This window comes from Apus apus, chromosome Z, assembly GCF_020740795.1.
Source record: "Apus apus isolate bApuApu2 chromosome Z, bApuApu2.pri.cur, whole genome shotgun sequence".
Classification (NCBI taxonomy): Eukaryota; Metazoa; Chordata; class Aves; order Apodiformes; family Apodidae; genus Apus; species Apus apus.
The window spans coordinates 61,097,882-61,123,582 of NC_067312.1; the positions used below are offsets into that span (position 1 = coordinate 61,097,882).

At 38.5% G+C, this 25,701-nt stretch overlaps 2 protein-coding genes across 6 annotated transcripts in view; both read left to right on the forward strand.

Moving 5' to 3' along the window:
* The window catches only part of DMXL1 (Dmx like 1), an 83,561-nt gene extending 77,660 nt beyond the window's left edge, over positions 1-5,901 (forward strand). For all 5 annotated transcript variants that reach the window (XM_051641922.1, XM_051641924.1, XM_051641925.1 and 2 more), the window contains 2 exons: positions 1,320-1,537; positions 1,925-5,901. In XM_051641922.1, the coding sequence (XP_051497882.1) occupies positions 1,320-1,537; positions 1,925-2,149 (443 nt within the window). In that variant the 3' untranslated portion in view covers positions 2,150-5,901. The remainder of the gene's footprint in view (positions 1-1,319; positions 1,538-1,924) is intronic.
* A 956-nt stretch (positions 5,902-6,857) lies between these two features.
* TNFAIP8 (TNF alpha induced protein 8) overlaps positions 6,858-25,701 on the forward strand; it is a 70,838-nt gene continuing 51,994 nt past the window's right edge. Inside the window, exon 1 of the mRNA XM_051641944.1 lies at positions 6,858-6,892. Within this exon, the coding sequence (XP_051497904.1) occupies position 6,892 (1 nt within the window). The 5' untranslated portion in view covers positions 6,858-6,891. The remainder of the gene's footprint in view (positions 6,893-25,701) is intronic.

Sequence of the window (25,701 nt, forward strand, 5' to 3'; positions counted from 1 at the left end):
TTATGAGATACAGTTTTGCAAAATGTGTCTACACCCTTCAGTTCAAAGTATCTGTGGCTGTACTCAGAAATCAGAAAGGCCTCACTCAAAATTTATCAATTAGGTGTTAGACCAAATCACGGTTCTATAAAGATGGCACTGGGGACCTGCAGATACATTTTCTGTTTGGAGAATGTGAAGGTCATGCTTTGTCTGAACTGTTAAGTATTTCATTGCCTCTGTGAAAAGTCCTGTCCTCAGAAAAGCCCATGATTATAAAAAGGTTCCCTGAAGGTATGCATATGAATAAATACACCAAATTTTCTAAAAAATAATAATTCTTTATGAGTATCTTGAACAAGCAGATATACAACTAAGATCTCATGTGGTAATTTTCAGAGTTGCTGTATTTGCAAAGTAGTGCATTTTTGCGTTCAAAGGTTGTCCAGTTCTGTGGCACTTTTTATACCAAGCACCATGTAATGTTTGAATGCTTTCTGTGTGTGCATGTATATATACCTACATACAGTATTACAAAAATGCTTTAGAAGAATTATTCCTAGAAGTATGCTTTTAGAGATGTAGTAAATAGTGGGGTTTCATTAATTTGATTACTAATATTTTGTTGCAGCAGGAAGGAAATGCATTTCAGTGTCTGAAATAAAGAATTAGGCTCAGAGGGAGCTTTGAACTCCTTGTAATTGAAGTATGGTGAAGACTTAAATGTATGTGTGATACTCATGCAATTTCTGAATGCAAATGTAGAGAACTCTTTGAACTACAAGTACAATGTACTGCATGCCACGTGTTAGGATTCATAGTGTCTAGTCTCAGACATACTGAGCTTTGTCCTGGTAATTGTAATCTTCATACATTTACTCCACTCATTTGGGGGGCATAGACATATTCAAATGAATGTGAAAACTAGCAAATTAAAAGTAACCTAAGTAGTGGAAACTTACAAGATATTTGGTGAAATAATTTAGGCAGACATTTCTTACAGGAAACATATGCCTTAAAATAACAAGCATTAGAGAGTTTGAAAAGAATCTGTTTCTGTTCAAGGTTTAATAGCTTACGATTACACAGGGTCAGGAAAAAGGATATGATTTTTTTTATATATACAGCTTGTAACTACTTAAGAATACTGTAACTTCAGGATGCCTGATGTGAACTTGGGCTTATATATATGATACTGCAATACATGGACTGGTTGCAGTCAGCTGGGTTGCGGCATCAAAGTCACTACTGTCTTGAATCATTAGACACATATGGAAATTAAAGTTAGTGTGAAATTGAAGTTAATGCTGTGTGTTTATTTAAATTACTTTGCCTTTCAGCTTTTGTCTGTCATGATAGTGGAGCAACTGTGCTAGCATATGCTCCAAAACATCAGCTGTTAATATCGGGAGGCAGAAAAGGCTTTACATGTATAATTGATCTTCGCCAAAAACAACAGCAACAGTTACTCCAGAGTCATGATTCTCCAGTCAAAGCAATTGCTGTTGATCCTACAGAAGAGTATTTTGTCACAGGATCTGCTGAAGGCAACATAAAGGTATTAATGAACGGGAGGGAGCAGAGATAAGGATGATGATGATGTTTAAATAGAATCTTGCCTAATTGTGGAATAGTTACGTCACACATTTTGTATTTGTTCTCAACCCTGACTTTCACATTTTCTAATTTAATTAGGAAAAGTTAGTCTTACTTTGCAGTCCTCATTCTAGTTAGTCTTACCTTTAGTTAGTCCCTGTATATATTCCTTATTATAGAAAATGAATATTAATAGTCTATAACTCTGTCATTACAGATTGCTACATATCTTTTCTTTTACAGTTAGTGTCAGAAAAATTACTGAAAAATGTAATCCAGTTTATCCATTACTGGTGAATTTTAAGACAATGGTAATTATAACAGATTTGATGTTTTGATGCTTTTTCAGGTATGGAGTCTGTCTACATTTAGTCTTCTTCACACTTTCATCAATGAACATGCTCGACAGTCTCTCTTCAGAAACATTGGGACAGGAGTCATGCAAATTGAGACAGGACCAGCAAATCACATATTCTCCTGTGGTGCCGATGGAACAGTAAAGATGAGAATCTTGCCTGATAGATTCAGCCCTTTAAATGATGTGTTAAAAAATGATTTGAAATTTATGATCTAATGTTTTTCTCAGCACAGTGTATAACAACATTCCCATTCTGCCAGCCCTGAAACTGTTTTTCCTGAAACTAGCCAACAAAGCAGATACACAATGATAGCTTGTGCCAGAAAGATGCGGGTTTTGATTTTTTTCTTTCCCCCTTTATATTTATTACCTGAAGCTTTTAGTCCTTGGTGCACTGATGCCTTAAACAGTAACAAGGTCCTTCAGATTTTGACCGTTGCCTAAAATGGAAGCTATACATTACTCTGAATTACATACTTACAATATTACTAAGATGTTGCTGTAGTGGTTTACTCTTCCTTTTGAGGTAGTTACATTCCCGCCTGGAGTGTACTATCTGGGCATGGCCTCTGCTTACATTCAACACCTGGCCGCCTTCTAATAGCAGGTCCATCCAGATGGAAACCTTGGATAATGTTCCTCTTTCACAATTGCAACTATAACTGTCTCTATTCTCAACTTGTTTAGTCAGCTGACAATAAAAATTTATACCTCTGTGTAGAAGAAACAGCCTGGATGAGTAGATACTCCTGGCCATGTGAGGCCCTGTCTGTCTCCATTCCTGGAATCCAGGCTTTTTACCTTTCTAAGTTGCCTGATCTCCGCTGATCTAGGGTATAAGAAACTGAAGGATGTTCTCTAACTTGTCTTCTGTTCTATAGCTTGAATCACTGCCATCAGGATGGCAGGCTTACGTTTTAAAAACAAATATATTTTTAACCCCGAACACTCCCTTCACAAAAATATGTAAATACTAAGGGATATCTTCCTAGTAAAATAGTCGAGATTATGTGTGAAGTTTTAGTCTTGATCAAAAAGATAAAGGAAGATACTGCTTTAGGATATGGCACTAGAATTTCTTCAAAAATTATTTATTTACGTGTCTGTAGAAGAAAAAAACCTAATTTATTTTTATTTTTTTTTCAGTAAGACCTTTATTTAGCCCAAAGATACTCAGTTCATTCTTAGCACTTACATTCTTGTCTGCTTTTCCTAAGTACTTCAAAAAAGGAAAAAGGAAAAAAAGTTCAATAGCAAAGTACTTTAATTTTGTCAGTCTTTGTACTGTATGTTTACATCTGGTGTAAAATGAAAGAAAACAAATTGAAAAGGGTAGATGGATTTATTTTTTTTTGCCAAAATATTAAACTGCATAACTTAAATGTTTGACCAAATTATTAATGCACAAAGCCTTTACATTTTTTTTGTCAGCTAAAAACTGTTTCTGTAAGTTGTTTTGGTTTACTTTTCCTGACTTGAGAGCTTGACAAAGATTTAATTTGTAAATTAGATATGAGGCTGGATTACTTGAATGCCAATGGTGTAGTTTTTGCTAAAAGATATTTTGTGAAATATAGCACCAAGATACTAACTGTAAAATAAACTTGTCACATTAGGAACTATGGGGATAAATAAAGCTTATCAGAAATGAAGGGCTTGTAAAATGAACTTTGTAACATTCTCAGGATGCTTTTGTCTTAAGAATACAAAATAGTTTAAAAAGATTTTGTAAAATGTATTATGGTCATTTTAAATGTATGTTTCGCAAGTTGCAGTGCAAATACTATGAAGGTTTTTATGCACATAACCTGAATTTTCAAATTGTGCAATAAAAAGAATGTGAATAGTTTGCCGTGAAGAAATGCGACAGGTTTCAAACTGGTACAGCTGTTCAGTGATTCAATTGTAATTGTTCTTCCACAACACTTATAGACTGAAATAAAAACTGATATCAAAACAGTTTAAGTACAGTGATGGACCAGAAAAGTGACTGGCTAAATGGAGCAGCACCTCACAAAATACCCAATGCATATGTCATACCTGCTCAGTGGCCAAGTTTCTAATATTCCTTATTCTTACGAAAGAAGAAAAACAACAGCTAACAGTAAGCACAGTCCTTGAGAATCAGCTGAAACCCTGACTTTCATAGAATCATAGAATGGAGTGGGTTGGGTTGGAAGGGACCTTGAAAGATCATCTAGTTCCAATCCCTGAATGGGCAGGGACACCTCCCACTTTGAGCAAGCTGTTCTAAGTCCCATCCAACCTGGCCTTGAAAACTTCCAGGGAGGGAGCAGCTAGAAGTCCTTGTGCCAGTGTCTCAGCGCCCTCATAGTGAATAATTTCTTCATACTGTCTAACCTAAATTTACCCCCTCCCTGTTTAAAGCCATTCCCCCTTGTCCTAGCACTATATGCCCTTAGAAAAAGTCCCTTCCCAGCTCTCTTGTAGTTCCTCTTCAGGTACTGGAAGGCCACTGCTTATATCATGTGCATTAGTTTTATGCATCCACTGAACTAACATAGTTACATTCAGAAAAGGAAAATGTGAAGAAATCATGGCAACATTATATAATTATGTCCTTGATGTTTTGTCCTTAAATACTTTTATCTCATTAGCTTAATATTTCAAGCTCAGTTTATTGTAAAGCTGTCTTACCATCTGCAAACTGAGCAGATTCAATATGTTATTTGCTAAGACATACAATGTTGTCATTTTTCTGAGTAAAGATGCACTATGAATAATCCTGGCAAACTTATGCTTATACCAGCACAGTACTGACTGTGAACAGGCATTTTCAATAATGTTTATAGTTACTGTAAGCTACTCTCAAAACTAAATTATGTAAAATCAGTGTATTTGCCAGACCTTCATAATGATCCCAATAAATACTGCAGAAACTCAACCTTCTAGAATTCCATGTTGCTGCTACATCATTTACAAATCAGATGTTTGCTTGTATAATGTTCATTGATGTTTAACAATATTTGTAAGTAAAATTATTTGTAGCTTTCTTATAACAATTGAATAAAAATGAGTTAACTTCTCTTGTATCTGAAACTTTTAAAGGGACACTCTCAACTTCAAATCTAGTAATTGAGGAAGAACTGAACTCAAAACTTACAGCTGTTGCCCTTCACAAACTTCCACTGATTTTTTTTGTCCTTCAGCAGTTAATTCCTACTCCCTGTTCCTATGCAAGTTACTGAAACTGAAGGGTGATGGTGATTACCCAGGGTTCTGTGCTTGAAGTAGCAATGTGCACAAATTGAACTTCAGGTTTGCATTTTTACATGCTTGATCAACAAAAATTCTATGTCAAAAGAAAATAGCGTTCAGTTGATAATGTCCCTTTTAAGTATCATACACTAACAGTTGTGACTGGTGTTTGTCTGTGTAGCAATACATAATGCAATCAGAGTGTGTCATTCTTGTGTTGCTAATTGATTCAGTTACCTCAAACAGATGTATGATCTAAGTTCCTTAACATCACTTTAGTAACTCATGAGAGTTAAAATTCTGGCCATCTGGGTACTTAAACTGGCTTTCTGTGTGACTTTGAAACAAAATTCTCACATGACAGCTGATGTTGCAGAATTTTTATGAAGAAAGATGGGAGAGTGGACTAGGTGCAGATTTTGTACCATGCTGCTGTGGCATAAGGTGAGCTTATACATGTTCTGCTGCATTTTATGAACCTCGCTGCCAGTCACAGGATATAAACTGTTGAAATATCCTGCATTAGGTACTACTCCCTTCCTCTGAAGAGCACCCAGTGTTAGATAGTTGCAATAGCTATGAAAAAAACCAACAGTGATTAAAAGGAAATAAGCGTGGAGACAGTATGTTCTCCAAGGTAATTTTTGCAAATATTTATTTTTACTAAAAATAGCAAAACCACCTCTAACGGCAGGTTCAGCACACTGATCAAACTACTTTCTATAAAATAAAGACATTGATTTACCAAGTTTCTTGGTGTTTCTCAGCCCTCCTCATTTCTAGCTCTAAAATCTGCACGGTTTTGAGCTTCCTTTCCTGTGTTTCTCTAATGCCTTAGCTTTCCTTGTAATAGCCTTTTGCTTTTTTTTTTTTTTTTGCCTTTTTTTTTTGGGGGGGGGAGGGGGAGCTTTTTTGTTTGTTTTGCGTTGGTTTGTGGTCGTTTTCAATGCATAATTACCACTTACAATCAGTTGTAAGTAATTTTTCAGTGGAATGAGGCTGATGTGGTAGTTTTCTTCCACAACTAATTTTTTTTTTTTTTTAACCCCTTGTCTGTTTCATTTAAACTTGAAAGCCTGTGAAGGTCCCGGGGAACTCCGCCTCTCGGATTTTCTCACCCCTAGGAGATCTCGATACACAGACAAATGGCCCTGCTCTACTCAGACGCGAGGCAGCAAGCTGCTTCCAAAACTAACAATACCTCAGCATACAGCTCAATAGAACAAAAGAACGATTTTGTTTGGGGTTTGCCCTTGCCATAATTTTAACTCCTCTTTTGGTAGCAAAGCGGGGAAAGAAACAAAGAAGGGATGTACTCTGAAGTCCAGCACTCGGATACCAATTTCCTTGTCGGCGTGTTTAACCCTCCCTTTCCCACCAGATGCTTTCCTCTCTTGTGTGCCCGGGGGGAAGACAGACTAACCGAACTACCCGAGTTCCCCCGTGGCTGTACGAGCTCCTTGCCTGGGCGAGGGAAGGTGTCAGCGGAACTTCGACCGGGACTCACGACGGGCGGGCGGGCCCCGCCCGAGGCACAGCCTGCTCGCCGCGGGGGCTGCCCGGCCTTCCCCCTTCCCGCCCGGGCCGCCGCGGGCAGAGCCGCCCCTCTCCGCCCGCCACAGCCGCGCCCCGCCCCGCAGCGCGGAGAGCCGGGCTTGCCTCTGCAGCAGCCGGACCGCCTCGGCACCGCCGCTCCCGCCACCCCGAGGAGGCGCCGCCGCCCCCGCCCCGCACCACACAGTAAGTGCCGCCGCTCCCCGGCGCCGGGCCCCGTTCCCGCCGCACCGGACAGACCCCTCCCCATCGCGCCGGCGCACGGGGTGGGCGAGGGCAGCAGCCCCGCCGCGGCAGAGCGGGCCCGCGCTCGGCGACGCCTCGGCGGCGGGACGAGCTGGGGCCTGGCGTTCCGGGAGCTTCCCCGCCGAGGAGCGGCCCGTGGGGGTCTTCCTGCCGGCTGCTGCAGGTGGCGGACGCTGGGTTGAGGTTGTGTCCCCGCGCTGCCGCGGAGCCCCACGGGTTTCAGCGCGGGGGTGGAAATGCGATGTGCGGGGCGGCACGCGGGAAGCCCCCCTGGCGCTGGGGCGCGTCGCTGCCGCCTCCTGCCCCGGCGGCTCTCGGCGCTGCCAAGCCCCGGCAACACCTCGGGGCTGCCCTCCCTCCAGGGGGGAGCTGCCCAGCAGCGCTCACGTTAAAGAGTTTTATCACGCAAAAATATAATTTGGGTCAAAGCTGCGCACGGGTTTCTGTTCAGAGAAGCCTCGTCGCCTGACCTCCCTCTGTCGCTTTTCCCGGGCAGCGGGGCAGTTTTCTGCTTCTCTCAGAAAAACTTCTGCTTTCTCCTGGGCTGCACTGCCCCGCTCGCCAGGCTGTTCCTTGAGCACACCCAAACGAGATGGGTATCTCGTGAGGGGCGCAGGCAGCAAGTGTGGTCATGCAGCTGAACTCTGCATGGTGCTGGTAAAAGACAAACCTTTGCTGAGATGATGCGAGTTAGATTTTGAGATACTACTAGCAAAAATTCTGCCAGTAAAATTAGTTTGTATTGTATTTATATGCTGCCTATTAAATGAGAGAGATCACGTTTCAGTGTGGGCTTTCCCTTTTTAGAAAGTTGGATGGTCAGAGTTTCCCATGCTGCAGGTCTGTGTCTCCGAAGTATATGTTTGCAATCTTACCGGACCACACGTATGCTCTGGTAAATGTTTTTGATGTTTTGCTCTGCACATGTCCTGTTTCGGTTATGCTGCATTGCAAATTATTTCATGTAATTGAGGAGTGAAATAACTCATGTTACAGACTGCCTGGTGAAGACTGCTCTGAGCAGTCAGATATGCCAGGTGAGGACCTGTTGGTTGCACTCCCTGGCTGGGTTGATTGCTGCCAGCTCTGCTTATCTCCGATCAGCTCTAAATAGGAAATTTGCTTTGAACGAGTGCAGATAGTGGAGCCTTGCAACAACAGAGTTGCCTTTTGGTTGCCACGGACCACAGGTCTGGTCCGAAAAGTGTCTCTAGTCTGAACCTGCTCAGTTGTGGGTATCACTGTGAGATCCAGAGTTACCGTTCTTTGTTGTCAAACCCAGGGTGGACAATGCAGGGGTAGCACAAGTCAGGCTGTGCTTCATCTGGAAAGGCACCATGCCTAGACCGAGTCCTCATTCAGCACACCATTCCTGTTCCCATGGTAGGAAGCACGTCAGATTTGGTGGATGTCCTTCAAAGACACAGGACAAGCTATTGACACTGCTGCTTGTAACTCTTCATTTAATGGCACTTGGTGGGAATCTTTCTTTGTAGTATAAGTTTCTATTAATTATTTCTACGTTTAATTAATGAACATGTTAGTAAACTTTGGAGACCCTGAAAGCCTGAACCATTGTAACTTGAAATTGTGCTGCATGAACTCCCTGCTTCATCATGCTGCTTATATTGTTGCCATGTATTAACAGTGCAAAAATGTAACATCATTTGTTTGCAGATCTCAAACTTTTAACTGAAGTAAACAAGTGCATGATGCATGTCGTGTACATTACATGAACAGGGTACATTTTTACCTTTGCCTCTTTTAAAAAGTGATACCGACAAGGAGAAAAAAGCATCCTGCAGGGAATCAGCTATTTGTGTATTGCAAGTTGCTTTCACGTTTCTCACTGCTTCATTCCAGAGGTCTAAGAAGTGCGAATCATCCACTGTCTGTCAAATAAACCACATAAAAGTTTGCTGAGACTCTAACCAGGAATTGGTAAGAAAAAGAGTCCAGAGAGGAGGAGTTTTGCAGTGGAAGGAGGTCCAAGACCTTTATTTGGAAGACAAAATTTGGGGAACTTGGAACATGCTTAGACGCAGGAAGAAGGAACTAAAATCTTCTAGTACATTCACATTCTTATCTTTATTTAACCTAGAAGCAGACTTCACATGGAATACTACCAAAAGGAAAGTGATGGCACAGGTCTTTGCCCGAGCACAAAACAGAGGCTTGAAATAGAAGTCACTCACTGCCCTGACAACAGGAAGCTGCTCATTTCCGTTAAATAATAACTAGCCTAATCTGACTAAACCTAGATTTCAGTGTACTTTGTGGCTTAATTTACCTGTTTTCAGTTTTATTTCAATACTTGCTGCTAAATAAAGAAAATTACTTGCTGCTTCAAGTTGGCTGAGGAAATAATCAAATAGTTGAGAAATCTCATCCTTGGTCAATTTCTTATTTCAGTATTTCGAGTTCTCCAAGTGACAGAGGGTAGGATGCCTAATGATCTTTAAAGCAGCTAATGCATCCCTACAGATTATTTTTATTCAAACAACAAAAGAACTTAATAACAAAGTATGGTATGTAAACAGTAGCTGGTTTGAGAGGAGTTACATCCTTATGATGAATTTTCTTCCAGATTGCAGATATATTCACTCTTGAGTTTGCCTCTTAATAGAGGTTTTGGCCTAAAATTTCTCTTTCATTTGTTAATTAATCCTTATACATGAGCAGTAAAGAGAAAAAAAAGGAAAGAAAAAGAAGTTACCAAGTGTTATTTTTCATTATCTTAATATTGGATATATCAACTTAAATTACTTGCTTTAATTTAAATGGTTGGTAATATGTTTTCAATAGTTTTAGTGTATTGATGACCTTCTAGCAGTTTTGACTACTGTCTGGTAAAATCTAGTTCATCACTTCTTACATCACTGAGATATATTACGAGGCATTTAGACTGTAGTTTTCTTCTTTCCCCACCCTCCCCCTTCTGCCTTCCCCCCCTAACATCTTTTGTAGGTATGTTCCTTGGCACTTTTTTTCCCACATTAAGGTAGATCATTCAGACTACTTTCATCTGCCCATCATGGACAAATTTCTTACACTTTGTTTAAGTTGGATTTTGTGGAACATATTGATCTGCTGAACAAAAAAAAAATTTAACTGAAAATTAAGTACATAGGAATAATTTTCTCACAGGGAAAGTATATCTTTTATACAATATATCTTGAACAAGTGTCGAGACATATTTCAGGGATATATAGCTCAATTTAACAAATTCTGGTGTTCTTTCTATTGATGTACAGAATGTGGTGCTGCAGGAGCTGATGATTTAATGGCAAAGTAACTTAAGAACTTCTTAGAGTTGGTTTGGTTTGTGGGGTTTTTTTGTGTCTATATGCTCAGAGCGATAAGTAGCCATGATGTGTATTTGATCTGTGATAGAAATGTTTGCATATTTTTCAACTGTGTTGTAGCAGAAAATCCAGTCTTCTTTATTTCAGTCTGGCTTCATAATCAAAGAAAGTATGGCTTGAAATTAGTTATGGAGTTTTTTTCCCTTATGCCTCCAGCATCTTCAGATCATAAGACCCAGAATAAATGTTTTGTGTGGTCAAGTAGAAGTTAAGATGGCATTTTGCCAGTTAAGCAAGCAAGCAGGGGGTTTTACTTGGCATTTTTACACTCTCTTTCTCAAGTAATGCTTTGCTCAAACCAGAATTTCCTTTTTTGACTTGAAGGTAGACTGACTTCACTCCCACTGATATGTGTGAGCTCTGTGCCCTGAGACTGAGGTATGTCACTTGCAGAGAGGTAGCACATGCCTCATTAAGATCTTTAACATAGTCTCAAACAAGAGGAGGAGTACAGAATGCAGGATTTAAATGAGAAGCTAATAATAATTTTCTTTGGATGCTTTCTTCTGAACCAATTATTGACACTGTCATCTGGAGCCAAAACATCACTTCTTTCTTTTTCTTGATTTCACTGTGGTGGCTCTTGGGATATCTGCAGCAGCCTGGAATTTAGTAAGGCATGTGCATGAGATGGAGTATCAAACAAAATAAATACCCTTTAAATCATGCAAGTTAAAAGTATTACTTAATTTCAATTCTGTTGTTTTTTTATAAGAAACTCAGTTGATGAAAGGACTTTCAACTTTTGAGCAAACCTTACAGGGACTTCAGATGTGTTTACATGCCTCTTAGATTATAAAAGCATTAGATGGCAGTGCTAAGCTAATAAAACTTAAGTTGAGGAGTAACTACAGAAGATATTAGTCTGAAAATTGCATTTTTTCAATGCTTTCTCATTAACTAAAAGTATTTCTCCTAATAGGTGAGTTTAGGTGAATTTTAGTATTAAACAAGCCTTAATCCAAGATTTACTTTTTATTCCAGAAATAGGTTTGCATATTTTAAAATACCTAGTTTTGAAGTTCAATTTATATTATAGGATCAACAAAACTAGACATGTTAAAGCCCAGCATTTTCTTCCAATTTCTGAAATAATGCGGTGAAGGATACAGTAGTGTTATTCTATGGAAATCAGGCTGGGTGCAGTCATTATTTGGATACATGTCTGACCACGAGTGAGGGTTATTAACTCATATGGAGAAGGTGGGTGTGAGCAATGGGTAGGCTCTCTACAGCCACAGCAGAGTATTTGGCCCATTTCATGTCCATGCCTGGAGGCCCCAGAATTCAGAATGAACTGGTTGAAGTGATGTTTGACATATTAATTTGATAATTATTACCTGGATCAATAGCAAATTTTTTATTGTATGGTGTGCTTAAGGCTTCCTCAATTAATGCTTAATTTTTGGTTTAGTATTGCAGCTTTGAGGGAGCATGTCTGAATGCTGTGCCCTTGATAAGAAGATGGCCTAGAAAGCAGTTCAGAAAATGGAAGAGCAAAAGAGCGTTTTAAACAGAGTGGCTGGAGTTCAATTGTCAAAGATTTTATGTGCTTACTTTCTTTTAGTGTTTTCATCTGATATTTATAATCTAACTTTATGCTTATAAAATATTTTTATAGGGACAACATGGTTTTTCCTGTTTGGTCTGTGAAGTTACTGGCTCACTTATGTTCAGAATTGGCTGTCATTAAATAGCCAAACTGAAGAAAAGTTGTAGTCCATGTTACTCCTCTATGTAGCAGATATGTTTAAAAGGGTAGAATATATTAAACTGTAAGGTACTGAGAAGTGAGAAAATAAGCTTTAAACTGAGACAGCATTCCTGCATGTGGTTATCTTAAAACATACTTGTCTCTTGAGCATACTGAATATGATGCCTGTGGGATGGAATAATCTGTTTGGCCAATTTTGGTCACCTGTCTAGTCAGCTCCTCCCTGCAGGAGTATTGTAGATGTGAGCCTTCTGCTCCGTTAGTGTCTGAAGCAGCAGATTGAACAAACGCAGCAAAGTGTCCTCAGCAGTAACTATATAAACATGGTCATCGTTCCACTGGCTGGAAAACTTGCTGTTAATTTCAGCAAGTGTGCTGCTTGAAAGAGAGTCCACTGAAGAACAAATCTGTAGAAAGAAAATTGGCCTTATCCTGGCTCAAATCAGAACAACTTCTCTGAAGAATTTACTTAACCTACAGGGCACAGCTGAAGTTTGGAAGTTAATTCGCAAATCCTGAAAAAAAGTTACTAAAAAGTAGTTTTGAGGTGATGAGGAGTGTTCTCTCTCAGAAGTCTGCTGGATAGGTGTCCTGGCTAGTACTGAGTCCTAAAAGAAAAAAACCCTTAAGTTGCTGCTTTCACCAGTTCGGCAGAAACCTAAGACCTAACCAAGTCATTGATGTCCCTGTAATATTGTTGGGGAGGCAGGAAGTGAATGAAATAATCTATACTGTTTTATTATGAACCTGGGTATTGAAAATGTCAACCTTTATAATGGAAAGTGGCCACTAAAATAAAAGATTGGTCTGGGCTCATAAATCTTCCACTGTGCTATTCTGATTTCAAAATAAGTTCAGCAGATCCTTTTTATCCAAAAATGGTCCACTGTGTAGCAGAAGGCCTTATCCCCACTGGACAGGGACAGTGAAATGCTCCTAAAATATGATTAAGCTTTTTTGTTACAATGTTCAAAGTAAATAACTGCCTTTTGACTTACTGAAAGCATTCCAGTGTTATTTTTATACAAAAAGTTATTAAGAGATTTTTGGTGCTGCTTTGCTTTGGTCAATGAAAGGAAGTTGCTTTTGTTTTAGTTAGTAATAATCAAGCATTGCAGTTTATATGAAGCAGTCAATTTTTAAAGTGCTTTCTGGTATCTTCTGGTTAACCAATATCAAATATGTAACAAAACTATATCCTCCATCTTTCTCAAAGGTTTTTGGAGATTTTTTTGATTATTTAGATACTGTGGTTTCAGAATGTTGTAGAAAAATACTAGCTGTTACTGGAAGATGCTGTAAGGTACCTGTGACTTTGATTCATCTGCTGCAGAAGGTACTCCCCAAGTTAAGAGTATGCACAGGCATAAAAAAACCTAGGTAAGGTAAGTTTAGTTAAATAGCCTGCTATGAAGTGCTGATTGTTGAGCCAGTTTAGAGTATTCATAATTACATATGTGTTTATTTATTATATCCTTCCACTTTTTGATAGAAGAGTATTTATTTTGTATATTTGCTTAGCCTATTTTCTTTAGTGTATTAAAGTAATTTTCAAGTCTTGAGGAGGAACCTTTGCCCAGCTTTAGCTCTTCCCACATCCTTCCTCCTCAACTGGGAAAACAAACTGCATTTTATTAGCTGCACTTCAAATAATTTTGTATTTCATGCTCCTTTACAAGGTAAAACAAAAATCAACAAAAATCATTCAGCAAATTTATATTTTTTGTCCATCTCATCTTCATGTTTTGTAGTTAATAAATGTTATTATCAAGAATTTTCTGTCATCTTGCTGTGTACAGTACTGTCTTTATGACTACTATCTGCAGAATTGTTTGTTGGGTTTTGTTTGGGGTTTTTTGTTATTTTTTTGTTGTTATTGTTGGGTTTTGTGTTGTTTTGTTGGTTTTATTTTTTTAATTCCCCTTCTGTGAATATCTTGTAGACCTACTTAGATCTTTACATCCTTGATATATTTTAATTGTTGAGTTTATATTGAGGAAAATAATTTGCTACTGTTGGGCCTCCAACTTGTAATGTTTGGGATTCCAGACATAAAACCTGTCTCTCAAGAAGTCTAGACTTGGTCATATTCATAGTATTGCTAGAACTTAGAGTTGTGTTATCTTTTTGGCATGACTGGAATGATTTTATAAACAGCTAGGGGAAGTTTAGTGGCATGTTGAACTTAATTATGGTTTTCATGAGGTTAAAAAGTAGAAGTCTTTTGCATAAGATACATGGAAGAGGAGAAGAATATGTAAATAGAGGATAGAGCAAGAGAGACAAAGTTGATCTTATTTTAGGAGCCTTGAAGTTTGCTTAACTGTCAAACAAAACTTTGCAAGTCCAGTTAGAATACGAAAGTTGGTACACTTTAGCTGTTTAGTTATGGCTACTGTTATGGTGAAATATGAAATAATACAGCTTAAGAACCTTTTATATCTATGCTGTTATTCAAATTTTTGTGCAACAAAAATCATCACCACATTTTTGTGCAGCAAAGTCAAGTTGCTGTCTTGTTTATTTTGTTAACTTCGTGATGCAAACTGACGCTCTTGCATTTGAGCTGCAGGACAGCATGGATGGGATAACAGGTTTAATATTTTGTATTTTCTCCCACTCAACTTTTTATAGGTTAACAAAAGCAATTGTATAAATTGAGGTTCATTTGTAGGCATATCTTCCACTGAAGTCTCAAGTGGATTATCATGAGTGTAGCAGAGTTTTTCTGAAGATCTTCCTATGGTTTCTAGCAGTTTCAGAGTAATTTAAACACTAAGAGATGCCAGTGTTTTTTTCTCTATTTGACTACAGTTTTCTTGTATCATTGAGTAGTATTTAATCGTAACAATAATGTAGATAAAGGGCAGAATGCTTTAGCTACTTGTCTGATGAAATAATGAAATAAGACAGATCTTTTACTATTAACAATGCAATGGAAATCTTGTTTTATTTTTTATTTTATTTTTATTTAACCTACAAACCCTGTTTTTTTTTTTTCCCCAGTAGTTGACAATGTGGATAGATGGAATTGTTTCTTTTTTGAAGACGTCATTCTAGAAACAGTTAATATGCTACTTCTGTGTTCCCATTAATTTTATATCAAGGTCTTATCTGCTAATTTTTGTGAATTCTGTTGCTTATTTCCAGACACATCCACTTAATTTACTGTCTATCAAAATTTTTGTCATATTTCAGTGTGATACATTAGCCTCATGTTAAAAAAAAAGGAATCTGCACATCTCTTTTTGCTTGGAGCTTTTGAGAACTTATTAGAAGTTACACGTAGCATTGAGTAATAGTGGAAATGTGATTAACCTTTGAATTGTAGAGAAATCTGGGTAATCCAAGCTATGAATTTGTGTTGTACTGGTCTGCAAAACAACACACTGGTTAGTGATGCAGAAAGTATGCTGATTGCAACTGATTGCTTTTGTGCAGATTTAGTAGCAGTATTTGCTGTACAAGTGGTTTTGAATATGCAGGTGGATGGTTTAAAGAAACCTGAAATGCTGGAGGATAACTGGAGAACAGATTGAAGAAGAGTTCTTACTGAAAAGCCAGTGATAGGCAGTAAAATACTGTATACTTATTTATTTATTTCTGTAAGATGTTAAAATGTAATCTCGTATGATTGGCATTTCATAGATTTCTTCCACTTCAGGTATTGGGCTGGATATATCCGGCATCCCTAAATACTGGTTATTTGCCTGTGATTTCAGATGAGCTTTGTCTAAATTGCTTTTTTTGTTAACTGTAGGTTTTTACAAGTTTCTCCATTTTTAAATGTACTCATTTTTTAATCACTTGCTTTAAAATCCTTTAAACAAATAAACCCCATATTTGTGGAAAGATCCTGCTTTACAAGAAGTACAGTTTTACATATCAAGCCAAATACTTCATCAATGATTATAGAACATAGTGTATTGTGTCCAACTAGCAAGTCATCATCTGAGAGCTATAAAACCTGCAAGGCCCTTAAACTGAGTATATGCTGCTGTTATTTACACAGGAAACTGTCACAAAACCAACCCTATTTTCTGCTCAAGTGACTGTGTGTAAGTGACTGAGTTTGGTGAAGGAGAGTATGTCATTACAGTGGACTTTGAAATTTAGTTTTAAAATGACAGGAAAGCAGACCACTGTACTTGCCAAGCTGAAAGGGAGTATACACCATTTAAAATCTGTTAATTTTACAACTATATGTGATAAAAGTAATGAAAGACTCCACAGATAAAAATGTAGGTTTGAACAATTTCACCTTTATTTTATTTACAACCACTTTGCTAAAAAACTGAAGAATTGCAGGATAAATCTGAACTTTAATGTTCTTTGTCTTGATGGCTATAAATGCAGTGATACAGAAGAAGAGCAGTTAACAGATAGGCAAAATAATAATTAAATAATTATCTAGGAGGAGTAAATTCAGAACTTGATTAAATACTGGAATAGGGATAAGGAGAAATTTCAAAGAACTTATTGGGACTAAAACTAAACGACTCAAAGTGAAAACTTCATGTCTGTTTAATTTTGTTTTGTTTTCTTAATACGAGGAGCTAGGTAACACTGTAATAAAGTAGCTTGAAGCTAATAAAAAGCATTTGACAACACCACCAGGCAGAAAAGAGATCTTGCTTTAAAGCCTTTTCGTGCTACAGATGAAGTAACTTTGGTACCTAACAAGACGATCTGAAATTATCTGACAGTGCAGGGGTTTTGTGTGCCTAGTGAGCTACGGGCTTCGTATGAAAAAACGGTAGAATCAGTGAAGTAAAACTTTTATAGAAATTATGTCTGTTTTGAGTGGATATGAGCTGAAAACACTTCAGGGAATTTCACTGTGGTAAACAATTGTTGAAGGTTTGTTGGCTTTAGAACACACACTTGCAGCGAGGAAAGTTGGCAGACCCTGTCTGTACCACTAATTTAAGCTCAGAACTGGGGCATGGTTCTTTGTGAGGGTCAACTAATCATCTTCCTGTATGGTCATCAGGCAGGTGATCATCTTCTGGGATGATCCTGCACAATTGGGAGAAAGAAGCATTTGCTGATTGGTGCTACACAAATTGCATGGAGAGTGGCAACCATTGCTGAATTTCTTCTTCTCAGGTAAAGAACAGTGCTACTGTGCCTGACTAATTCGGCGGCAATTTGTTAAGGTATTGAGTGTTGCTGGAGCAGAACCCTGAAAATAACGTGCCTTAAGATTGTTTATACCTTAAACAAGACCATATTGTAATTATGATTTTCAAGCTACAGAGCAAGTGCTGCTTGCTGGAAGCTGTGCATCCTACAAGCAAAAGCCCTTCACAGTCAGAGCTGGGAAAATCCTGTATTCTGGACAGCCCTCACTTCACTCTCAACCCCTTTTAATCAAAGAAAGCACTAGGAAAATAATAACTTTTTCCAAAATTAAACTTACAAAGACCTGTTAGTCCTTGCTAGAATTTTCAGTTAAAAAGCATATTGTGAGATTCTGTTCTCCACATGTGGCCATACAGCGTCTTTGGCCACTTGTTCAAGTAACCAGTGCTGGTCAACTTAGTTTGGCATTGCAGTTCTTTACAAGCAGCTGTAGACCATATCACCTAAATGGATCTGCCTGAGGAACAAGTAACTTGAAAATAACAATGTGGTGGTGTTTCCCTGGCTGGTACATCCATTGCTTTGTCTGTCCAAATAGCATGGTGGTAGACTAACTAGCTCTCAGAACTTGCCGTACAAAAGTTGTATCTCCGTATAGCTGATTTGAGAGCTGGAGCATTAGTTTTGTCTGATGACAGTTTCAGGAGAAGTGCTGTTGAGTATGTGTAAGATGGTATAGAGACATATTGTGGGTGATGACAGAGTATGTTGGGGTACATCAGAATGTGACAGGCTCCCACAACTGCTGTCATATCTGACTTCTGGGACTCCAGGCATGTGCCAAGCCCATGGCAGAGCACGGTGCCAGGCAGTCATGTCCCAAGATCTGTGCTCCTACATCTGCAAAGTTCAGCTTAATAGAGTAAGGATTGAAGTGGGAACTATATATATAAATGCGATTAATTGTGCAGCAGTTATTCTGTAGTACTTAATGTGTGGCAGCTTATAGCAAAACTAATTCCTATTTGGGATCTGAATCCTGAAATGGAAAATTTCCATGCAAGACTTTTTTTAGCAAATAAAAGTCAGTCAGGTGGTTCAAAAACGTACCCTCTTTTTTTGTCTTTGAAATTTTTTCAAGGTGTGGTAGCTCAGTGTAATACAATTTTTAGCTAAAAGTGGGCATTGACAGAGTAGTTCTGATACTTTAAATGGAATCTTGAGGCTGTTCATGGATCTGAGTAGTTTAGGAAAAAAGTTAGAGCAATGATATTTTGGCAGCCCAGCTTAAGGCACTGAGAGAAAACTGGAAGATAAACTATGTTATTCTAACATAAACTAGTGAAATAACAAGATGAAATTAAAAAACTGGAAAGATCGCAGGCAATAACTTACCAGCTCACTTAGTAACTTTTTTTTTTTTTTTTCCCCAGTGCTCTGAAGGATGTAAACTAATTAATTTTACACCCATCTATTCTTGTAGTACCTCTGGCACTATGCGTATGCATATATTCATACAAATGTTTACTCTGTCTAGCAAGTTTTGCAGTTCCTCTTGTTTCTGTGATCTTTCCATAAAGGACTTGTACAAAATTCTTTCCTGAGCTCTTGTTCTCTAGAAAACCCCCGGAGATATTTGAATAGTCTAATATGAAAGCAGCTCAAAATGACCCAGTAAGAAATAATCATCACAAAAGGAAAATGGCTTCCTATTTGAGTACACAAATCTTTTATTGACAGTAGAGGTGTGTAAGTGAATTACTGCTGGTGGCTATAGAGCTGTTTCTGTGATCCAGGGTAAATACATTTAGGGATGTTGGAGTGTGTCTGTTTTGACCAGATCTAAACCATGTTTAATACAGGCTGGTGAAGGAAAGCATTTTCAGTGAAATTTTAAGCTGCTTTTCCTCAGCATGAGTGGTAAGAGTTCAGACTTTTCTGTGTGCTTTTTTTGGACAAAACTGCCTTCCACATTGCTACATAGAAGTACTTTTCTTTTTTTTTTTTTTTTTTTTTTTTCAGTCCTTTAGGCAAGGAGTTATCAGTAACTGGTAATATTTAATTATGAGTGTAGTTTAAAATAGCTTTCTAACATAACTTACATGTATTTTGATACAGTTTCAGAGGTAATTTATACAAAACTAAACCTTGTTATACACAGGAACATTTCTCAGATGCCTGGTTTTAATGCTTATTTATTGAATTGATTCAGTAAAAGCAAAGTTCTTTAAAAGTTGTCTTCTCCCTATGATTCGTATCTCTTATCTTGATTTTTTTTTTTTGCAGATTGCCAAATCCAGACAGGTTTATCTGAATTTCTCTGTAACAGCTACATGTAGTTACATGTACATCAAGTAAGAGTAGTGTGTTTGAGCAGTGTTCTCCTCTGCATTAATAACACAGGAATTACTGTGATTAAAGCTTTTCAGTGTTTGGGACCACAGGTTAAATTACTTCACAAAAACTGATGTTTTTTCCCTTGTTCTTTCAATGTATCACTGTAGGACTGAAGAAAGGGACTGAAGATGTTCAGACCTGCATTTTCATTCTTAACACTTTAAATATTTTTTTAGCAGAACTTTAACCCTGAATTTTCTTGGAAAATGCCTAGTTTAGAGGTAACTGCAGCATCCTTTAATTCTGTTTTTTTCTCGACTGTGTGCTCCTATTTTTATCAGGATCATAGAATGGTTTGGATTGAAAGGAACCTTGAAGGATCATCTAGGTCCAGACTCCTGTGGGTCAGATCATCTTTCACTGGGTCAGGCTGCTCTCAAAGCCCGATCTGACTGGACTTCGACCACTTCAGGGATGCAGCAGCCACAGCCTCTTTAGGCAACCTGCTTCAGTGTCCCACCCTAACCGTAAACATTGTCTTCCTTGTATCTAATTTAAGCTGATCTTCTTTCAGTATAAAACTGTTGCCCCTTGACCTGTGGGTACAGGTTGTGGTAAAAAGTTGCTCTCGATTTTTTTTTTTTAAAGCCCCCTTTAAGTATTGAAAAAGCTGCAAAAAGTACTCCCTGGAGCTTTCTCTTCTCCAGGCTAAGCAACCTCAACTGTCTCAGCTGTTCTTCATAGCAGAGGTGCTCCAGCCCTCTAACCATCTTTGTGGCCCTTCTCTGGGCTTTCTCGAACAGGTCCATGTCTTTTCTGGTGCATGGGACTGCAGAGCTAGGTGCAGCACTCCCACTGGGGTCTCATCAGAGCTGAGTAAAGGGGGACAATCACTTCCCTCGCCCTGCTGGCCACACAGCTTTTGATACAGCCCACGACATAGTTCGCTTTCTGGGCTGCAAGTGCACACTGTCAGCTCATGTCCAGCTTCTCATCTACCAGTACCCCCAAGTCCTTATCTTTTATCCCAGTATAGCTTTGGTGAGAACTCCCTTAATCTTATTTAGTACTCTTAGATATCTTTATTTAGTATTTAGAAATAGAAAGATAATTTTTGCATTTTTCTAATACTTGTAAGTACAAAATGTTACCTTTAAATTCTCCCCACCCCCATTTTTGTTGAGTTTGTTTGTTTGTTTGTTTGTGGGGTTGTTGTTTTTTTTTTTCAGTGGTACCTACAGATTATTTCTTTTCTCTGGAGTTAAAAAAAACACAGGAGCTGTCTGATTGGTCAAGCTGTTTTGTAGGTACTTTGTAATAACAAAGAAAGTGCAAAACAGATTGCATTTTTTTAATTTTCCCTGTTTTTCTTTTAGATTGCCTTGCACGTGTGTGAAAGTATTTACCATTCCCACTTCCGTCCTTAACCTGCACAGCTAAAATGTTACAGATGGCCAATAGCTGGTTCCAGAAAGAAAGAAAAGCCCTGTAATGAAAGTCATGAGTTATTCTGCTTTAAGACCTGCCAGTCTGTATTAGTTTCAGGGAAAGTACACTTAATTTTATGGAAAGCAATGCGTGGCACCATTTTTTTAATGGTTTCTGTGTAGTTTTGTTAGTATTATTTGATTTGGTGGGGTTTTTTTTCTGTAATTCCTGTTTTTGTGTAAAGCACATCTTGACTGTAGAAGCACAGGTAGCGACTCCTGAAGAATGACATTGACAGTTTTCTCTTTATAGTCTTGATAGGAAGGTGCTGCTTCAGGGAATGCAGCTCTCCTGTCCTGCAAGAATGCCTTTTTCATTTGTCAGCCATGGGAATCGAGTGCTTTCAGTCCTTTCATACTTGTTTGGGTAGTATATGTGGATTGGGAACCTGTTTTTCAGAGGTAAAATTATGGAAATTTGTAACCCTGCTGACAAGTTATTTGCATAGCCTACAATGAAATTCTAACAGTAACTCAGAATAGCACGTCTGTGTTTTAACTACAACATCTGGCACAAGGTAGCTGTAAGGAAGTGTACTTTGTCAATAGCCATATCATAAGGAAATTTTACAGAGTCCTTTGAATAATGTAATTTTTTGCATTGAATGCATTGAGCTTTGGTAATGTTTCCTGGTGGTAAAAATTACTTGTTACAGCACGTTCCAGGAAGTGCAGCTGCTTGCCCTCTTCTAAAATAATGAATGCATTTGTTGTAGAGATTGTGCAAGGAAACAAATCCCCTGGTGACTGATACTGCTTTTCTTACTGGAGAGCTTGAAGCCAGGAATCTGAACTGTTAAGAAACTTCTTCAGCCCATGTGTGTTAAAAACAGCATAAGCTTTTTCAATCATAGACTGAAACCAACTCTCATGCTGCAGTCATCTGCCACTTGCACTCAGATTCTTCTCTTCCATTGTTTTTCAAATGAGAACTGTAAAAAATATCACTTCTGAAGCTTCTTTCCTGAAAGAATAAACTAAAATTTTAATATTTGAAGCCTGTTAAAATAATTTTGACAAGGCTGAATCAGGAAAGTGTCTATGACTACTTAATGAGTAGGAAGATAAATTTAAAGCCATTTAACTTAAAAAGTGATATTCATAATATCATGTTAATCAGATTCAAACTAATGATGGGCAGTTTTGTTAGATCTGCTGGCTGTGCAATTTAAAAAAAATAAAATGTCTCTGAAAATAGTTTTCAGTGCTGTTCTTCAAATAATACTGAATACTATTGACTTAGATTAATGTAAAGTATTTTTCGGTGGTTTATCACTAATTGCTTTCGTATAGGTGCTAAATACTTTTTGCTAATGTTTATGGTGTTCAATTCAGATGACACTTGCCAAAATGTTTGCCTTTAATAATTAAGATATACCCTAGTTCTTTTTGATAAGATAAGGTTTATAAGATAAAGGGGTTTTGCCTTTGTCCTGGTCCTTTATACACTCACACCAGTTTCATTAGGCTGGTGGTGTCTGTTTTTTGTGGCTGGTCTATCCTCAGTTGTTTTCATATCAGCTGCTGAACTGAAATAATTTTTTCCGTTACCTGCTGTTCTTCCCCTGGATGTTTTTATAGAGTGAGGTCTTCTCTAATTAGCTCACTTTTGGAAAAATAAATACAGCAAACTCTTCTCTCTGCTGCTGCAGGATGGGCACTCCCTCCCCTTGATTGCTACACACTTCCTTTTCATTTCCTCCGGCTTGAATTCTGTTCTTCTGAATTTTATAGATATGTCTGTCATAGATAGCATCGCTGGGTAGAGTCCTGTCTCTGCTGGATTTACTTCTCATGATTTTTTCTTCTCTCTTCTTCCTGGAGAGAGACTCACCTGGAGAAGTGGGCTCACCTGCTAATGGTTTCCTGGTACCACAGACATAGATACACCTTGGCATTGGTGTTAACTTTGTATTGCCACAGCATTTCTGGTACAGCTTGGAAGACTAGTCATCAATGTGCAGGCTCATCTGGCTGTGTTACCATTGTATTGTCATGCATATTATTAGCAAACATATGGCAACACATGTGTTCCTTCATGCTTAGCTGTGAAAGCTGCTCTGAGCAGTGTGTGGGATGGTGTAGCAGATGCTTTTGAAGCTCAAAGGCATATAGAGCTGTGAGGTCCTGGGTGGATTCAGCCCTGGTTCGTGCTCAAGGCTGCTAAAGCAAAATGAGATGCAGTGTGTTTGGCCCCTTTCACTTTCTGCATGTAAGAAACAGTACAGACTGCTTTGTGATCAAATGCTGGCAGGATTCATCCACTTGAGCTAAGTACAAGAATAGTGGAAAATATGTGGGCACATGAAGTTATCCTCGTTTCAAGTGAAGGAGGTTAAACAGTGTTTCTTTTGAGCCCAAGGTGACTGCTCATCTAGAGTTGGCTTGAGGGTGAAGAAGGCCCAGTTTGATAAGATAAATACCCAGTCACCAGGAGAGAAACTTAGTGATTTTTGTTTATATTGAAAAATACAACATTTCAAGCATCAATAGGTGTTGAGATTGTGGGTATGTGAGCCTCAAAGGAGGTCCTTGGGGTGAAGATTGTGCTGGTGTGATCCAGTGCTTTTGTGGAGAGTGGTCCTGGTGTCATCTACTGGCCCACCTCCACCAGGAGACCTCAGGGCTGTGCAAAGAAATAGGTGGTAGCTGAAATGAACAGGATCAGTCACCGATGTTGACAAGGCAAGTATGATGCAATGACAGCCAAGTTGGGGACATTGTAGTGGTAGGCCTGAATTTGGGTCTTGAGATGGTCAAAATACTGGCAGGTTGGGTGCAGGGTGAGTAGACAGAAGGAACTAGCACCTAGGAAAGGCTCTTGAGGGCCGGTAATGTCCCTTACTTATCAAGCATGCCTAATGCCTGAGTTAATGTAATGGAAAGTTGGGCTGAGCAGTAGCCTACCCAAGAGTAGTATTTTTGGAAGAGTGTGGTGTGTGGGTGTTAGATCAAATGCAGGAATCCCTGTGTAATCAAGCAGTGAAGGATTGGGCACGACAGATACAGCTAGCACACTGGACTGGTAACTCTGGTCAAAGGCTGCATAACTGAAGGAAATGTTATGTGAGCTAATAAATTTTCAACCTCAGAATGGAACAAAGATGACTGGAACCCCTTTTTGATCCTTTTCGTTTCTAGTTGGTTAAAGGGATTATGGTATTTGTTTGCCCTTGGGTAATGGATAAGAAACAAGGGATCCTTAAGCCCACACAGTTTGTGCCTTTTGTGAGTTTCTCATACCAAGTGTCTGTGTCATCCTTTGCATGCAGGTCAGAGTCTGTGCATCCCACCCATTATTGTCTTAGCTTTTTCAGAGCAGTAACAGATTGTTTGTTTTGTCATGATCTTGTGGCACAGGACTTTTTGATGATACCCTCTCTTTGCTGGAGGATTCAAGTGAGTAAGCACTAAATTCACACACATCTTTGGCTGCCAAAAGTGTTATTCAGTCCTGCTCCCATGCTCGTATTCTTTCCTTCCATGTGTCAGCAGAAACATTCATGTTCATCAGACTGAGGAACTTGATCACGAGATTGGTTAGCCTTTTTTTCTGCAGCAGCCTTTTTCTGTGAATCAGTTCTGCAGTCCAGTGTAGCTAAACAGATGCTCACACTACCACAGGGAGCTCTCAGGCTGGAATGGGAGAAGACGACAGAGTTGGTGTAACATGTCTGAGGGTTGGGAATTGTGCAACCACTTCATTTGGAGGCAATGCGTAAAAGTTTGTGTTCATAAAAGTCCCTTAGTCTGATTTTGCACTTCAAAATACTGGTCTGTATCACATTTCACTGAAGCTACCGTCGCTCAGATTTGTTCTTTTTTTCCTTTGTGTTTTGTCTTTTTTTGTTTTGGTTTGGTTTTTTGTTGTTGTTAGGGATGCCTCTTGTCTTTGTGGGAGGCGTTGCACAAACTCTCACATTCTTTTGAGCCAAGTTTTATTACTGACATTTTGTTTAAGTATGTTGCAAGGTTTGGCCTCATCTAAGCTGTAGAAGAAACCTTATTTTAGCCTGGTATTTACCCTTCCAGTACTCCATGTTATAATTTTTCCTTTAGTAGCAAGTCCACTGCCCAACTATGCACTAGCAACTGTCGTATCTTTCACTATTAGCTTTCCATATACTAAGTCTGTATCAGTAAAGATAATAGGTTATTTTCACATGAACTACTTTTGAGATAACTGTTTCTTAATTATGTTTCATTTTGGTTAGCATATCTTTTTTAAAAAAGCTTTCCATAACCTGGAATGCTGCTACAGAGTTGGTCAGATGGCTTTTTTCCTTTTTGCATTCCTCTTTGTTGTTTCACAGTTTTCCTAAATTACTGATGTAATTTATTCAGCCTTAAATCAAAATAATCAAAATCTGCATGTAAGAATTTTTTAGGAAATTTTATAGAGGGTTTGGATTCTGAAATATTTTTAGGAAAGTTGTTTAATTCTCTTCAAGCCAATTTTAAAGTATATTTTTTTCTTGGAGCGTTGAGTATTTGAATAGTTTGACTTTGTTTCTCAAATGCAAATTTGCATACCAGAAAAAGCTGCCTCTGAGTAACACTTATGATCCATAATGTATGTGTTGTGCCACTGTAGTGTTTGGCTTTTATTAGTGTACCTTGCCATAGTAAAATAAGAGGTGTTACCTTGCATTCCAGGGAAATGTGACCCAGGAATGTCTTAAGTACAATAGGTGTACAGAAAACAAAAGGTACTGGACACTGAGATATTTTTTCTTTAATCTTCGAATTTTTTTAGCTAGA